Below are 18,349 nucleotides of genomic sequence, written 5' to 3'. Positions count from 1 at the left end.
TGTGTGTGTGTGGAATGTGACTCCCCAAAGCTGGTGCCAGGAGTCTAGCGGTCCATCTAAACAAAAGGCTCTTACACTCAAACAGATATACGTGTGTTTGCTATACCATATATCAGCAGGAGAAGATACGACCTCTCCTAGGAGGTGTGTGATCTATGCCAGAACACTCTGAGGAGGAGTGAACGCACTCCCCTCTTCATGCTACACAGAGTTGTTACAGACCTCCTAGGATGAGACATTCTTTCAATCTACAAATGATTATAAAACTCTAAGCATAAATGGCAATAAACAATACAAATCTAACATCTTCCTTCCCACCATCAACAAAATCTTCATATATGGCGTCATGTGATCACTGGAAGCTTAAAACATCTCCCTTTTTGTGCTCAGTGAAAGCCTGAATGGATGGAGGTGTTTTACCTGTTGCGACCTGAGAGCAGGTAACATGATGTGAGTCAGCAGAGTTTCTAGACTGTTCAGGACGCCACCGCCGCCGCTGCAGTCCAACACGCCAAAGTTCACTTCCTGGAAACATCAGGTTGCACGAGAAGATCAGAATGATTGGCTGCATCCATGTCACAGTCAACCAATGAGGTCTGTGCAGTTTGTTAAATTTGCAGGTGAGGAGGTGACCCAGACCAGTTACTGACCTGCTGCACGTTGGCGGTGGTTATGGCCTTCTCAGTGGTTCTCAGGAAGAACAGACATTTCCCCAGTAAAGGCTGGAAACACAGAACGTGATGGAGGTCAGATCCTTTAACGTGACGCAGACAGAGCACTTCCTCTGCGCTGTCACCAAAGTTCACCATGCAAAGGAAAACCTTTCATGGGCTTTAAAGACGGGGTGGTTGGAGAGCTCCGCAGGCTGCTCATTACCACTGATGGGAGTAACGGCGCTACTTTTTCAGTAACGAGTAATCTAATTACTATTCCTATCGTTACAACACCGTTACCGTTACTAACAAGAAAATGTGGTCCGTTACTATGTTTCAACAAACAGACAGTTGAAGCTGTGTTCAGCTCACAGCATCTTATACCAGCTGCAGGAAGTAGCTGTAAGTAATCTGGGCGCTACAGCTTTAAGCAGCTGCGCGCTCCCGCAGAGAGACGATCACTTTTTGGCACAACAGCTGGAGCTCAGGGGGCAAAACAATCGCATGAGTGCTGCTGTTTGACTGAGGAAGAATAAAGTAGTCGTGGCCAATCACATGAGCACTTAAAGACAAAGCAACACGGTGACATATACCAGTTTATAAATTGTGTTGATAGGAAACATAAAACCAGAGTCATGATAAACAAGATATACGCCTGTTTGTTCCTCAATAGTTTCATGTTTACTGTCTAAGGACAGCAGCGAGACCTCTCTGCTTATGAGCTGCTGTCAGACCTGCAGGTATCAGGCTGGGATGTTTCCTTTATACTGGACACAAATGATGTTTTTGGAGCGGCACAAATAATTTGTGGCATCTTATTGAAGAACAGCTGATTGTTCTGTAAATAGGTTAATGGTTATTAAAAAAAGGTAAATGGCTGCAAAAAACTTTGTTATTTGCAAAACTTGTGTGTATAATTTTCAAATTTATATTTAAATTTAAAGTTATGAAAATGATTCATTAAACATGTTTGTGGTTGTTACAGTAAAAATATAACTTTCTCGATTTCTGTCTGATTTTAGATCAGTTGTGTTAATACAGTTTGTCAGAATAAAAACATAACTGTAGATTCAGACATGTGAGGTTGTGCTGAAAACAATGAGACCAAACAAGGCAAAGTTAATAGTTCTTGAAGGTAAATGTGGAGGAAACATCAACAGTGGTCACGGCTGGGGCAGCAGTCGTGTGGTGGAATGAAGGAGGACCCAAGATGCAGACGGCGGTGGAGATGCCAGTGGAGATTTATTTACAGTGAAAATAACAAAGGTGAAGAAGCGAACATAAAGCTAAACTGGGACAAACTAACAGACAAAGCAGAAAACATGAGGGCAGCAGGGAAACACAGAGAGACGTGGAGACACACAGAGTAATGCAGACGAACACAGGCAGACACACACTATAAATACACACGAGGTAATGAGGGAATGACACACAGGAGGGGAGCACAGCTGAACCACAAGACGAGACACAAACCTTCAAAGTAAAACAGGAAACAGACTGTTTCACAACACAAACTTAAGGACACGAACAGAGCACAGAGGACAGACGCAGGCAGGGCTGATAAAACACGGAAGCACTAAACATAAGAACCAAACCCTAAGAACGAACACAAAATCAGAATAAACACCAAACACAAGATGAAACCAAAAGGAAACAAAACGCCGGCTCAGCGACCCCGGACCATGACATGACCCAGGACCATGACATGACCCAGGACCATGACAAAAGGAGTTCACAATGGCTGATTATACCCTGGAGCCCAGAGGGTATTTTTGTAACACAATAGTTACTTTTCCTAGTAATTATTTACATCTAGAACCTTGTAGCTCAGTTACTTTTTTGAAGAAGTAATTAGTAACTATAATTAATGACTATTTGAAAGTAACTTGCCCAACACTGGATATGAGTGAGTTTCCCAGCTGATGCAAACTGCAAAGCTTCTCCTGTTTGACGTGGATCTATTCAGCTTTTATTTCCTGATCATTTTAAGCATCAACAAAGTTTCTAAAAACAAACAGTTTGTCATCATTCATAAACTCTGAGGTCACAGGCGTGTTTTTATTCCTGTCCCATGTTTTACAGTTTCTGCATATCAGAGCTGCCAACACGGCACCGACTCAGGCTGGAACTGACTTTAAATACTTCATCATTCATGTTCCTGTTAAAACCACATCAAGGGGAAATGTTATTAGCATGTAGCCTTTAGCTCATGTTCGGAGTGCTGCTCCTCCATGTTTGTAGTCCTTTTTTCTGTGAATAAGTGTTTGTGGAGCTTTGAGCTCCTCAGACTTCAGCCTCTCGACCTCCTGATGTTCAGCCTGCAGCTGTCAGTCATCCAGTATTTGCTCAAAGACTTTAATCACCTGGTTAACCAAACAAAGCAGCACAGTTTGATCCATGGAAACACAAACACGCTCAGGCTCATCATCTCTGAACAGGACAATGATGAATCGTAGGCTCGGGATTGTTTGGAGCTTAAAGAGAAATCAGATACATCAGAGCACAAAACCCCGAGAGGTGGATCAATGTGACGTCACACACCTGAGCTCTGAGTCCTCCAGTCTGATCCAGGCTCGTGCTTTAAGACAGTTTCTGTGTAACACTCAGCTCAGGTGTGTTCAGGACATTTGCTGAACGTAAAGATGGCGCCGGTGTGTATGGCAGGCCGTCCTCGCCCCCGCCTTGGCTTAGTACTCCTTATTGTTTTGTTTTTGGGTTTATGCTCACTAGGTGGCTGTGCACTAATAACTTATGACAGACATATGCTTTTGAATCTCAGATTCTCTTACTCCCACCGCCCGGATCCATGTTGGACCCTGGGTGACGCCACCCCTCTATGGCCAGACTCCCTCACCAGTATGTCCTGCCTACCTCTCTCCAACTTGCACAGGAAATGTTACAGGAAACGAGGTAAAAGGAGTGGTTTTCGCGTCCGCTTTAAGGCTTACCTCAAAGCCAAGCCGAGATATTCTACGCTTCATCCCCTGCTTCAGAGGTCGCCCTGATGCTAAACTGCTGAGCCATCGGTGGATCTGCCCCGCTGGTTTTCAAACCTACCCAGCCCTTCCAGTGGCTTGCCTCCCTGTTCGGTCCTGAATAACGTCCTCCGGTCGTGGCGTCCATCACAACAACCTCAGCGTCCTGCGACGTGCCACCGCTGGTGACCTAGCTCCTCGGACACGGATGGCTTTATTTAATGTCAGGTCGCTGACGAACAAGGCTTTTCTTTTAAATGACTTTTTCCTCGCCGCGGGACCGGACATTTTACTCCTGACGGAGACGTGGACTTCTCCCGGTGAGTTCATCCCCTTCTCTGAGCTTCTCCCCTCAGACTGTGTCTATTTTAGCTCGCCGAGGCTCACTGGCAGAGGTGGTGGCTTAGCTTCGGTTTTTAAAAATAAACAAAAAGTTTGGCTGCTACCCTCCCCTACCTACCCTAGCTTTGAAGCACAGCTACTGGAGATGACTGACTCTTTGGCTACTCTGTGTGTTGTGGTCTATCGTCCGCCTAAATACAACAAGACTTTCATCTCTGAATTCTCTGACTTTTTAGGATCTGTTCTTTTTAAACATGGCTGTGTTCTTATTACTGGCGATTTTAATATACATGTCTGCTGTAAGAACAACCCATTGGCTAAAGATTTTCTAACTGACTCTTTTAACCTCACTCAGTGGGTTAATGAACCAACCCATGCTAAAGGCCATACCCTTGACCTGGTCTTCTCATATGGCTTGGACATTTGCATTAGGGCTGGGTATCGTCACTGATTTCTAGAATCGATTCGTTTCCGATTCACACGGTCCCGAATCGATTCGATCCACGATTCGATTCAATTCGATTCGATTTAATTCGATTCGATTCAATTAAATTCGATTTAAATCTGGGAAATTTTGACAGTCAGAAATATTATAATTCAGATCAGTACATTTACATATTTTTGTATCAATAAAAAGGAAGCTGACACACGCAACACTTTATCAAAGGTGTGAGCGTCACAGCAGCTGCCTTTGTGTCAAAGTAGCTGAAGATAAAACACAGAAAAACATGAAGGTGGTTTTCCTGGCCTGGGATTTTATAAAAATATTCTGCAGTACATCAAAAACGAAAGAAAACCATTAATCAACATATGAACGTTACCTCTGACGTTACAGCGGTTTTATTAGAGACACGGCTAAGCGTTTTGCATTTTACATAATTTTAAAGTTTAAATTTGTTCAGTATTGAACGGCAGACATTAGGTTTTCTTTTCGGAAGTATGTAAAACGAGAAAAAAAAACCAGCGGCGACAGCGCTGTAAACAACAGTAGACTTGTGCGTAACAAGCAAGCGAATAATGCAGAAAACAGATTTTTAGATGGTAAACTGTTCTTGAAGTACAGAGAGAGAGAGAGAGAGAGAGCTGTGCATGAAGTGTGATTTTATCATGGTGGAAGCAAAACAGTAAAAGTCAGAGTGATTTCATGACGATGTTTATGTGAAGCGTAGTTTGGATCTTCTTTTGTTGCTGGTTCGGTCAATATTGTTTGGAGAGAGATCAAACTAACAGCTTTAGAATCATCGCAAAAAGGGCGTGAACACAAAGCGCGGACCCGCCGAAACATCAGAATCAGCGAGCTGTCGGCTTTCAGCCCCGACCGTGTCCGTGCAGTTGTTGTGCCAAAAAGTGATTGTCTGCCAGAAAGTGATTGCCGTCCGCGGGAGCGCGCGCAGCTGCGCTTAAAGCTGCAGCGCCCCTTGGGTGAGAAAGGCGACATCTCACTGATTCTGATCCGCGGGGCCGCGCTGTGTGTTTACGTCCTTGTGCAGAATCCGTGTACCTGCTCTCATTTACTGTCTTAGCTGTTTGGTAGTTGTTGAAATTTTGTGAGGTTTCACCTGAGATTCTGGCGTTTCGGGCAAAATAAATTTATATTAAAAAATCGATTCAGGATTTTAATGAATCGATTTCACGTTATCCAAGCCAGAATTGATTTTAATCGATGAATCATTAAAACCCACCCCTAATTTGCATCAAGGATATAAACAATGCTGGGTTCTGACCACTCCCCGGTCATCTTTGATGTTGACTTAGGTCAGGGGTCTGCAACCTTTAACACCCAAAGAGCCACTTGGACCCGGTTTCCACGCAAAAGAAAACACTGGGAGCCGCAAATACTTTTTGAAATCTAAAATGAAGATAACACTGTATATATTGTTTTTTTTACCTTTAGTTGTTCACACAAAGCATAAAGTAAGTAAGTAAAGTTTATTTATTAAGCGCTTTTCACAGACAGGCAGTCACAAAGCGCTGTACACAAATATTAAAATAAACAATACAATCAATAGACATTATACACGATGTAAAAGATCAAATGTAAAGAATGTAAAGAATATAAAATACGTAGATCAACAAAAGGCTTGTTTGAACAGAAAAGTTTTTAACTGCTTTTTAAAAGAATCCACAGCAACTAAGGTGTGTTGCTTGTAAAATCCATGAAGTGCTACAGAGAAAATTACATTTTATTTATGTAATTAACACATTTTGAACTCTTAAAGAAATATAAGAAAAGGAAAGAAACCCAGCTGAACTAAAATGATCCATGTAGCAAACAAAAACTGTTGTGAGCCGCCACCCTTATATCGCCTGTGGGCTTTTGGAGCCTTGACCTGACTTTTAAAAAAGCACTATGCTGCTAAAAAAAATAGATATTTGCAAAATTCTGCCTAAATATGTGTTTTACCTGGTTAATGTGTGTGGCGGGGCGTGGTCTGCAGTGCCGCTGCAGGGGAGTCGGACACACCTGAGCGGCACCCGCAATCACGCCTCACCGCCTTAAAGTCTGTGCTCTCTCTGCTGTTGTGTTGTCGGGCTGTGAGCTGAAAAGCTACAGCCGGCTGTATGCGTACAGCAACCGTGTGTGAAAAGTGGTCAATAAAGAGATGCTGAAAAGCATGTTCATGCAAACATCGTCGAGTCTGCCGTGATATGTTTACAATAAGACTTATGGTCCCGAACCTCTGCGCACAGCGTCTGCAAATCGGGACTTTCATCTTTACGCAGGACTGTAAGCTGTCATCTGTGAGGCGTGAGCGGTGTTCGTTTTTAACATAGTTCACGGTGGAGAACAGCTGCCGACATAATGTGGATCCAGATCCATAATTGGCCTACCTGGGGTTGAAAGTCTTGATAAATGCACGGCGTTTCGGCGGGTACACCGGCTTCCGCGAGTGTGACGCTTATTTTGAGCGATGAAAAAATAATAAGATATAATTTTATTTTTACATTTCAAAATCACAATAATCTTCCAATTTAGAACTACAAGTTAAAAAAAGAACTAAACACAAATAAAATACACTTCAGCGAAATACTTCTAATTTATTTTCCCAAACCACCCGGAGCCGCAAAATAAAGACTAAAGAGCCGCATGCGGCTCCGGAGCCGCGGGTTGCCGACCCCTGACTTAGGTAATACTGAATTGCACCTTGAGGCTGTTAAGGTTCAGAATATTAAAGGAGGAGTACCGGAGGAAGTCTAAAATAACAACTCTGGTCCAAGAGGTAAGGTCAAACGAAGATTTAATGAACACACGTGTGGGAGACAAACCACTGAACAGAATCAGCATTGATCTCGTTTAACAATACATGGAACAAAGGTTTTATACCCTTAGGGGTAATACAACGCCCCCCCTTTTTGCATTAAACAGATACCATACATGCATACGTCAATCCAAAACCACAAACATCTGCTGGCGACTTTTGATACAGTTTGAAAAGAACAGTGCCTCGTCTCACTCCCAGGTGTCTTCCTGTCAGCACCGGATGCTCGCTTATCTCTCTGGAACATCAGGCCCACGTTCTGCAATAAACGGTACTTTTGCAGGCACACTTTGCAGTCATAAGCAAAAATATGTTTAAACTCTTACCTATAAATGAACCTAACTACTGTGTATGTGTGTGTGTGTGTGTGTGTGTGTGTGGTATGTCAGCCTCAAATGAACCTTGTTTCACCTCACACCTCACCTACTAAGACTCACAACCAGACAGAGGCCACTCTCGTATGTGTCTCAATCTAAAACTGCATATGTAACATATTTGAATAAATGTTTTACTGGAACTGTCCTAAATGTCACTACTCAAAACTTAATCTTCTGCTTAGTATAAGAATATAAATGGTGATAAAAGATAAGGATAATAACGAATAACCTGGTATAAATGTGTTGTAGGCGTGCATGCAATTCCTTCCACAGCTCTTAGTCAACCTCACAGTAGATTGAGTGATCATAACGCCAACCAAAAGTTTTTGACCCTCAATTAACAGACCGAGCCACAACTCCTTTAAAAGCACGGGATGCAATGTGTTATAAAGTAAACATAAAATGATTATAGCCATTCCTTTAACAAGGGTTACAAGTTGCCAGTATGTTTGCTCTTCTTAATATAGTCTGAAGCTGTACTTGATTAATACAATATATATGCTACTGATTAAATGATAACAAAAACATCTTTCTTCACCCCACATTCCCCTCCCTTGACCTCTGGCACACCAGAGGTCACTTCACCGTGTATTGTGTCACTCCTCGCCCCACTCCGCGTACAGTTAATGCTGAAACTGTGGCAAATTTTTCTGCTCCTTTTTTGAATTCTGCATCCACTACGTTTGATTGTTTTACCTCTCATATGGTTGAGGACTTCGCCAACACCTTGTTAACCATATGCTCCTCTATCCTTGACACTGTTGCACCTATTAAAATGAAGCGCCCTAGAACTTATTCCCAATGTTGGTTAAACAACTCTACACGCGCCTTACGACGTGTGTGTCGACGTGATGAGAGGAGGTGGAGAAAAGATAAACCCCAGGTATCTTATGAAATCCTATGTACCAGCCGCTCGAAATTCCAAACTGCTGCCAAAATGGCCAAAGTGGCTTTTCTATCAAAAATTATCCTGGCTAATGGTCACAACCCCCGAACACTATTTAAAATTTTTAATTCTGTGGTCAATCCCTGCCCTGTTATGCTGCGTGCTCTCCGGCTCTTTGCGAACAATTTTTAAATCACTTCTTAGATAAAGTTTCATCTCTTAAGTCTTCACTTCCTTTAATGTCAAGCCCTGTTTTTACCCCTGGTTGTTTATCTACTTTCCATCAGTTTGAGCCCGTGTCACTTCTTACTCTTAAGCGTTTAGTTGAACAACTGAACAATACTAATCCTATACATGATACCCTCCCATCTCGCATAGTTAGGGACTGCTTCGATGTAATTGGACCCAGTATTTTATCGCTATTGAATTCTTCCTTACTCTCTGACTGCGTCCCGTCAGCTTTTTTTAAACATGCTATAGTTCAGCCTGTTCTTAACAAAAGGAACCTTGATTATAATGACTATGTGAATTACAGGCCGATCTCTAAGCTCCCGTTCCTGTCCAAAATCCTTGAGAAGATAGTTCTTCTACAACTCCAGGCGTACCTGGATGAGAACGACATTAATGATAAATTCCAGTCTGCCTTCAAACCACATCATAGCACCGAAACAGCGTTGCTTAGAGTCCTTAACGATCTTCTTCTAATTGCTGATAATGGACGCTCTGCGGTCCTAGTTTTATTGGATTTATCCTCGGCCTTCGATATGGTAGATCACAACATCTTATTAGCGAGGCTTGAGCATACTGTAGGCATTAAAGGTGTTGCCCTTGATTGGTTTAAATCATACCTCTCCAATAGGTTCTTCTCAGTCAACCTGGGCACTTGTTCTTCCTCTGCTGCACCTGTCTGCTGTGGCGTGCCTCAAGGATCTGTGTTAGGCCCTATTCGGTTCTCACTGTATATGCTCCCTCTAAGTGCAATCTTTGAGAAATACCGCACCGCTTTCCACTGCTATGCTGACGATATACAGATCTACTTTGAACTAAATGATGATCTTGCTTTGTCCTTGCACTGTTTCCAAGAGTGCATGCGCGAGGTCAAAGAATGGCTCCTAGCAAACTCTCTTATCCTAAATGATAAGAAAACTGAAATCGTGGTATTTTGCAGCAACGTTCCTCGTGGCCAACTTCGTGATGCCTTTGGTTCCCTTACCAGCTCCCTTTCTGACACTGTTAGCAATCTGGGCGTGTTGCTTGACAGCTCGTTCAAACTCGATAAACAAGTGTCTGCTGTAGTTCGATCTAGTTTCTACCAACTCCGTCTCATCTCTAAGGTTAGGCAGTATGTTCTGCATAAGGACCTGGAAAAGCTCATCCACGCCTTTGTGACCTCGAGGCTGGATTACTGCTACTCACTTTATTTTGGTCTTCATTCTGCCCTCCTTCATAGACTGCAGTCCAAAATGCTGCAGCACGCATTCTGACCAGAACTGGGAAGTTTGCCTGTATCACTCCTGTCCTAGCTGATCTGCATTGGCTACCCATAAAATACCGTATCCAATTTAAAATACTGCTGCTTACGTTTAAAATTACCAACAACACAGCACCGAGCTACCTTAAGGAACTCCTTAAATCGTATGTTCCTGCCAGAGCATTAAGATCATCTACTCAGTTACTCTTGGTGCAGCCTAGATCTCGGCTGAAGTCTAGAGGTGACCGGGCGTTTGCCCTGGCTGCACCAGAGTTGTGGAATAACCTTCCGATTGCGATCCGGGCGTCCAATTCTATCCAATCTTTTAAATCACGGTTAAAAACCTATTTGTTTAATCTCGCCTTTCCTGCTTGTTAATGCTCGCACCTGACTCTTAGACTTACTCTATTTTTTTTTAATACATATTTTTTATGACTTGTGTTTTTATTATGTTTTTATTTGATATGCATTTTATATTACCCCTGTGTATTAATGGCATTGACCTGTGAGTATATTTGATACTTTGCTAAGGCCTTATAATACTCGTGTTACTTCTCTGTCTTTTATGTTAAGCACTTTGGTATACCGCTGGTTTTTAAATGTGCTCTATAAATAAAGATTGTTGTTGTTGCTTGGAAGAAGCCGTCTGTGGATAAATCCTGCTCTCCACCTCAGCTGTCAGGTTTATCCAGAGAACGGCCGTCCTGACTTCCAGCAGCCCCACAGTCCTCGTTTCTAATGAACTGGCATTACTGAAACCAACTGTCTGCCTCGCTCTTCAATCATCTGCTCGTTGCTATTTTACCAGCAGAACCTTCCACTCATATCAGCATTTTTCTGTGATTCTCACATGAACTAAGCATAAAAAGCTGAAGCCAACCTCAGAGTTCCCCGTAGTGAGGAAGAGTTTCCTCTGAGCCACAGCTGAGTTTGATGCGTCCACAGAGGAAGACTGACGGGAGGACAGACTCTGGGAGAAAGGCAGATATTAAAAGATATGAATACAAAGTACGCTGCAACAAACAGCAGATCATGAAGAGCGGTTAGACCTTCATGTGTCATTTAAATGTGATCAAAGTTACCTGTTTGACATCCTGATAGAAGAAAATCAGCTTCTTGGATCCGTTTGCAGCAAAGAATTCATGGATCAGACTGAACTGGAAGAATCAGACATTAATGACTCAAAGGTTCAACTCTGAGGAAGGATCACGTCTCTGAACTTACTCTGTCATCAGAGACGATGGCGTCTTCCACCGCCGCCTCCTCCAGGCTGCCGGCGTCTGCCAGCCTGCTCATCAGGTATTTATGTCGGGCATCCAGAGCTGCCCGCCATTCCTCCTTCACGGCTCTCGCCTGTTTGGCTACTTCTCTCCTCGCCTCATTGGACAGCAGCATCGTCCTTTTACCAGACACCTGGAGAAACATCAGCTCAGTCTACAGACGCAGAGACCAGTGAGAGCCAAACATCTGCAGGTTTCTGAGGACCACGTTTGACCCTGACTGGAGGCATCGATTCTGAGTGTGACTGCCTAAACTGAGCTACTGTCCCCCCTCCACTGAGTCGCCACGTTCTCCTGTGATGTGTCATGGGGGGAAGTGTTCCTCACGGATGGACTCGTGAGAAGTTCAGTCAGTTTCTTCAAGCTTTAAAAAGACGCGTTTTCCGTCTCTGGATTTCAGCAGAAACAAATGTGAACACAGCACTTTTTGATTGAGTATAAAAGGATGAAAGAGTCAGTGATTAGTAACATTGTTGCTGACTGATGCTGTTGTAGAGCTGTCTGTGGATCCTCACGTTCCTGGAAGCCTTCCCTGGATTGCTCAGATATCATTAACTGGTTTGTGTCCAGTAGAATCAGGTGTTGTGGATGCAGGCAGGTGAGGCCTGTACAGTCAGCGCTGTGTGAGCGCTGTGTAACATTAGCTTAGACTTATTTCTGTTGTTATCATCCTTCAGGTTAATGTTGTTTTCATTGTGCATCACAGGAAGTGTGGGTGGCTGTTAGCCTCACAGCTCATGGAGAGTTGCTGCTGCTCTGCCTCCTTTTTGATGTTCCTGCTCTTTGTGGCTTTGTGTTACTTTGTGTCGTGTCTGAAACAAAGTGAGTCCATGTTACTAACTGTAGTCGGCTCTCTGTCTCACGCACAGCTGACTGTTGTCTGAATGAAAGTATTTTTATACTTTGTGTGATCTGTTGGGTCTTTGAGCCCTTTTTAAACAGCATGTGAGCCACATGTATGTGTGTATATGAAAGCTTGTTTGTAATGCATAAAACTGTTGCTTATTCTAGAGCTGTTGCTGTGCCTGATTGGTCTACTCGCTCTAAACTGAAGGTTGACTTGATTATTTTGGTTTTTACATGTTGTCAATAAACCAACTTCTTTATGATTTGAACGGTGTCTCTGACGTGTCACAGGCCTGTCAGCTTTCTTGGTGATTGCTACAGTTTTGAGCTTCATGCTCTGGCTGTTGTTGGCTTTTCCTCTTTCATATTAAAGCTTTTGTCCTACATTTGGCTCTAAAGTCTAATCCCAGCACTGTGTCTGGGTGTGTGATGGTTGTTTCCTGCTCTTTCTCATGAAACAGTCACAACATTCTCAGTCCAACTTTCACTCTGTGCTGCGTTTGCTGCAGCTGCAGTGAACATGGTGCCGTTTGCCTTTAAGAAAGTTGTGCACAAAGGCTTTTTCTCTAGCAGACAGCTGTGTGGCTAAAAGTCAGATCACCTCCTCCCATCATTTTTTACCACCTCAGTCACACTGGACTGAAACAAGAGTGAAACTAGGAAGAATCAGAGTTTGTCCAGTGACTCCACTGATTTTCTTCACATTCACAAACTGATTCTAAGTAGTTGCATCAGCCAGCTAATCAGCCGGACACTGAGCGTCCAACACACTCCCTGAAGGAAACGATTACATCCTCCAAACAATCACAATCTGACTCTGAATGACTGTAATTATTCTCTGATTTGTGAATAACTGGAATTTATCGATGCAGACAAGTTGCCAACCTGATGAAGTCAGTCTGAGTCGCATCTCTTTGGCTAACTTAACTCAAGTGGTTGCCGACTATTCTGGTTATGTTCCCATATAACAGCAAGGCTGCTGAGCACCTCTGTCACTCTGCACTTATGTTCCCAGTTCTCATTGGTGGAGGAATTTTCCAGGAATTCCTGGGACCAGCTTTCCATGAGAGACCCGATCAGGAGCGACTGTCCTGGACACTCCCAGTATCACAGGGACTCACAAACCCGTCGACCACAGTGAGAAGACTGATGGTCACAGGCCCACATGTAGCTTTAGATCACACGTGTGCACTTCCTGTGGTCACTGCTGTAACTCTAGACTCACCGAGGGGCCAGTGGTTGGTGAGGCGGCAGCAGTTGGAGTCATGTGACTAATGGCTCTCAGGTTCTGTCCTCCTATTCGCCGGTGTCCTTCACCTGTCACACCTGGTCCAGAAAGAGTGAGAATGTTCAGAGCTTTAATGGAAAAGAATATTCTTACATATAAAAGGCCTGTAACAAGTATTGTAGTGCTAATCAGGATGAAGTCCATCATGAAGACTTCAGAGTGGTTCAGACAGTCGCTGGTTTCATCCACAGAGCCTCCAGGCTGCATAGCAAAGGATCCTGAGGAATGACAGTGAACCCGAGTTCCCCTCATTACATTCATGTGTGTGACTGTGAGGAAAAGGTGATTGTATGAACGTGTGTGAGCGAGTGAATGAGGCTTGTATCAGAGTGGAGATAATGTCAGCGGCACAAGCTGGATGCTGCCAGGTGTCACATGTGAATCTGTGCATCAGTGTCTGCACCTTTGTGGAGGTGAAGCTCAGGAGGTTTGTTCAAAGCTCTGTCTGCTCCATCTTTCTTTCCCTCAGGCCTCTCCAGATCAGGAAGGAGGTCCTGTTCTCCTTCTCCCTCCTGGACTTCTGGATCCAGGGAAGGATCAAAGTCTCTCAGCCCAGCATCAGAGCTTCTGGCTGGGGGAGGACTGGAAGTTTCAGCTGGAGGCTGAGAGCCTGGATCTGCCATCTGAGTCACAATTCAAATATTCTCAGTAACCTCATTTTGAAAATCTGCAGCTCGTTCATTTTGACTGAATGTGGGACAGCAGCACATCTGTACTGCTTCAGCTGGACCTCTAACAGCACTTTGTAAATGTTGGACTGTTTGATCTTTCAGCTGCTTCATAAAGCTGCAGATCTTTTCATTGGTAACAGTTCTGACTGCAGCATGCACTGCTCTTAAACCTGCAGCTATAGTTGTGCATTAATAACCTTCACAGATGTCCAGGTTACCCCTGCTGTGTGCTCTGATGCACATGTGCTGAACTCCTTTATTCACACAGCCACGTGTTTCTCACCTGCTGCCAATGAAAGCTGTTAGTTTTTAAATAAGAAGAGATTTTACAAAAAGCTTTTTCTCTTTTTTAATGTTTAATAGAAACATTTCATTTCAATCATTTCCTTTTTTCTTACATTTGACTGATGGTATCATCTTTCTGTGAAACTGTGCTGCCATCATCTATCATAAGACCACAGATAAAGTGAAGATAAATCTGGTGTTAATAAAGCTCCCAAATAAAAACAAGACTCAGTAATAATAATGAGACGATGTTTCATCAGATCAGAAACCAGCAGGGTTATAATACCTGTGCTGACTCACCTGTGTGCGTCTGTCTGAGGACGAGTCTCTGATACTCTGGGACCAACCAGTGAAGTCAGACTAACAGTGAAAACAGGAAGTGAATGAAAGTTTGACTGTCTCCATGGTAACCCAGGCCGGGGGATTGTGTGTGTTTCTTAGTGACTCTGTAACCAAACACACAACAAAGCTGCCTCCTCTGTGGCTGTTCATTCATTTATACAGGGAGTGCAGAATTATTAGGCAAGTTGAGGAATAATTTTATTATTGAACAACAACCATGTTCTCAATGAACCCAAAAAACTCATTAATATCAAAGCTGAATGTTTTTGGAAGTAGTTTTTAGTTTGTTTTTAGTTTTAGCTATTTTAGGGGGATATCTGTGTGTGCAGGTGACTTTCACTGTGCATAATTATTAGGCAACTTAACAAAAAACAAATATATACCCATTTCAATTATTTATTTTTCCCAGTGAAACCAATATAACATCTCCACATTCACAAATATACATTTCTGACATTCAAAAACAAAACAAAAACAAATCAGCGACCAATATAGCCACCTTTCTTTGCAAGGACACTCAAAAGCCTGCCATCCATGGATCCTGTCAGTGTTTTGATCTGTTCACCATCAACATTGCGTGCAGCAGCAACCACAGCCTCCCAGACACTGTTCAGAGAGGTGTACTGTTTTCCCTCCTTGTAAATCTCACATTTGATGATGGACCACAGGTTCTCAATGGGGTTCAGATCAGGTGAACAAGGAGGCCATGTCATTAGTTTTTCTTCTTTTATACCCTTTCTTGCCAGCCACGCTGTGGAGTACTTGGACGCGTGTGATGGAGCATTGTCCTGCATGAAAATCATGTTTTTCTTGAAGGATGCAGACTTCTTCCTGTACCACTGCTTGAAGAAGGTGTCTTCCAGAAACTGGCAGTAGGACTGGGAGTTGAGCTTGACTCCATCCTCAACCCGAAAAGGCCCCACAAGCTCATCTTTGATGATACCAGCCCAAACCAGTACTCCACCTCCACCTTGCTGGCGTCTGAGTCGGACTGGAGCTCTCTGCCCTTTACCAATCCAGCCACGGGCCCATCCATCTGGCCCATCAAGACTCACTCTCATTTCATCAGTCCATAAAACCTTAGAAAAATCAGTCTTGAGATATTTCTTGGCCCAGTCTTGACGTTTCAGCTTGTGTGTCTTGTTCAGTGGTGGTCGTCTTTCAGCCTTTCTTACCTTGGCCATGTCTCTGAGTATTGCACACCTTGTGCTTTTGGGCACTCCAGTGATGTTGCAGCGCTGAAATATGGCCAAACTGGTGGCAAGTGGCATCTTGGCAGCTGCACGCTTGACTTTCTCAGTTCATGGGCAGTTATTTTGCGCCTTGGTTTTTCCACACGCTGCTTGCGACCCCGTTGACTATTTTGAATGAACGCTTGATTGTTCGATGATCACGCTTCAGAAGCTTTGCAATTTTAAGACTGCTGCATCCCTCTGCAAGATATCTCACTATTTTTGACTTTTCTGAGCCTGTCAAGTCCTTCTTTTGACCCATTTTGCCAAAGGAAAGGAAGTTGCCTAATAATTATGCACACCTGATATAGGGTGTTGATATCATTAGACCACACCCCTTCTCATTACAGAGATGCACATCACCTAATATGCTTAATTGGTAGTAGGCTTTCGAGCCTATACAGCTTGGAGTAAGACAACATGCATGAAGAGGATGATGTGGACAAAATACTCATTTGCCTAATAATTCTGCACTCCCTGTAGTTCCTGATCTCTGAATTCAAACTCCAGCATAAGAAAGCAGGCAGCAAAACTTTATTTAAACAGGCAGAAGCACAACGTGCTGCTCAAAGCAGAAGCACAGAGGAGAGTTTAAACCTCAGTAAATACTGATCATGTGATTCAATAGGTTATTCCAGCATTACAGGTAGAAACAGCTTCAGTTATATTGGTGGAAACTGACGCTGGTCCCAGATAACCTGAGCTGTTGCTCTTCAACCTGTAGATGTGGTTCAGCATTAATGGAGCTTCACATATTTGCTGGTTTGTGCACTAATAATTACTGAGGTCCCAGACTCTGCTTCAGTCCATCCAATGTCCTGCTCAGCATCTAATCAGAGTCCAGGTTTTAACGAGAGACACTTTCAGAACTAAAGTGCAGTTTAAAAACACGTCACATGAAGATCACAATGACTCTGTCAGTGGTCTTTGAGATTGATGGTCACAGCTCCACAGACTCTTTCCAAGTCTGTCTTCATCCAGGTTCAGCTCTGTGGAAAGGCATCGATCCTCCTCACAGAGCAGCGATCAGCAGTGAGCTGGCTTCACTTCCTCGTGTCCATCACGTCTCGTGCTTTATCTGCTGTGATCTGACTGATTCCATCTCCTGATCATTGATAACACGCTGCTGCAGGAGTTTATCCAGATGTTGGTTTAAAACAGGTTCAGACACTCTTTCAATAAACTGTGAGCGAACTGTGAGCAGCCTCTCAGCTGCTGGGACTCGGGCCTCAGCTGGGACACTCCTCATTAAGGTTTCTGTTCTTGGTGCTGAAGGAACAAAGATAACAGACATGTAACAGGACGCTGACCTGCAGATGAAAAGAGACTTAAGTATGATTTCAGTTAACTTTTATGAAATAACCAGATGTTTGCAGGGTCATTTCTGCTCTGGCATCTAGCAGCAACCTTACCTGCAGGTAAACAGATGATTTCCAGGTTTCTGTCCCCTCTTGGTCTTTGACCATCAGAGTCACAATCTCTGGATTTGACTGATTGACAGAAAGGTGCCGTTTTCATGACCAGTGGGTTATCCAGCTGTTTGATTCATGTCAGCAGCATTTAGTTTGTAACTGCTGACTCACCTCTGGCTGTATCCTGCTCTCAGGGTCACATGGACACTGTACCTGTGACCGAAGCTGCAAAGACAGTCAGCAGGGGTCTGGATGCATTCAGCACCACGTCCTTGTTGGGCCTTCAGTCACAGGACAGTTTACTATGCTGCTAACGTTAATAAGTCTGTTCACCTGTAGAGCTCATTTAAACACATCAGGTGTAGAACATCATGTGTCATGGCGTGTCCAAATTCACAGGCGGCATCCTCCTGAGGACCCGGCCTTCAAGGTCTACGTGGGCCGGGTCCTCCAAAGGTCGGGTAGGCCGGAAGTGAGCGGCTGTGACGGTCTGGCCTTCAGATTTGTGTCACCGCTGTCTCGGTGGAGTTTAATAAACTCAGCCGTCTGCTCCTTGTGTAACACTGATGAAGCGCTAATGAATTAATACAGGCTAGGTATTGAATGAAATATCAGGTTATTATTAATCAGAAGATTTAGGAATGCTACTGGAGCTGATGGGCAGTAATTAATGAATACACACAACACAAAATGCTTCTGCAGGTACCATGTATTTAACCGAAAGCAAAGAAAAACTCAACTTAAATAATCACTCCTGCTGCAGCTATTCAATTAATCGGAAAACCCAGTGGGGGTGCACAAAGATTCTTTTGGCTTATACCAAAAGTTCCCCATTGTCAAAAGAGAATATTGTATAATGTGATCAGCTATATGAAATGTATCTTTTTATTTTATCATTAAGCACATGTCTACGTGACTTTTCACCTAATAACTTTTGACATGAACTCTTCTGTGATAAACAACTTGCAGCTTCCTCTTTCTGTTTTGGAACATACAGACTTAGAAAAGGGGAACCTCAGCTCTGAGTTC

The 18,349-nt window shown here is 43.5% G+C and overlaps 1 protein-coding gene and 1 long non-coding RNA gene across 3 annotated transcripts; both read right to left on the bottom strand.

Moving 5' to 3' along the window:
• Positions 1–295: 295 nt before the first annotated feature.
• LOC102081947 (dynein heavy chain 5, axonemal) lies at positions 296–14,829 on the bottom strand. 2 transcript variants are annotated; one of them, XM_025905473.1, is made up of 8 exons: positions 14,635–14,829; positions 13,782–14,001; positions 13,316–13,416; positions 11,189–11,377; positions 11,047–11,121; positions 10,845–10,934; positions 651–722; positions 296–525 (listed from the first exon to the last, which is right to left on the bottom strand). In XM_025905473.1, exons 2-8 carry the CDS (start codon positions 13,999–14,001, stop codon positions 364–366), a joined length of 909 nt encoding a protein of 302 aa, XP_025761258.1. In that variant the 5' UTR covers positions 14,635–14,829; the 3' UTR covers positions 296–363. The 2 variants fall into 2 exon arrangements, with proteins under 2 accessions (XP_025761258.1, XP_025761259.1); XM_025905474.1 differs by lacking the exons at positions 296–525; positions 651–722 and adding an exon at positions 7,193–7,489 and having other exon boundaries at positions 14,635–14,826.
• Positions 14,830–16,420: 1,591 nt separating this feature from the next.
• On the bottom strand, positions 16,421–18,208 carry LOC112846175 (uncharacterized). The gene is made up of 2 exons (XR_003219028.1): positions 17,321–18,208; positions 16,421–17,218 (listed from the first exon to the last, which is right to left on the bottom strand). It is a non-coding gene; the product is annotated as an uncharacterized LOC112846175 (long non-coding RNA).
• Between the last annotated feature and the right edge of the window lie 141 nt (positions 18,209–18,349).

Source organism: Oreochromis niloticus, linkage group LG3 (assembly GCF_001858045.2).
Source record: "Oreochromis niloticus isolate F11D_XX linkage group LG3, O_niloticus_UMD_NMBU, whole genome shotgun sequence".
Lineage (NCBI taxonomy): Eukaryota > Metazoa > Chordata > Actinopteri > Cichliformes > Cichlidae > Oreochromis > Oreochromis niloticus.
This window is presented reverse-complemented; position numbering and strand designations above follow the sequence as displayed.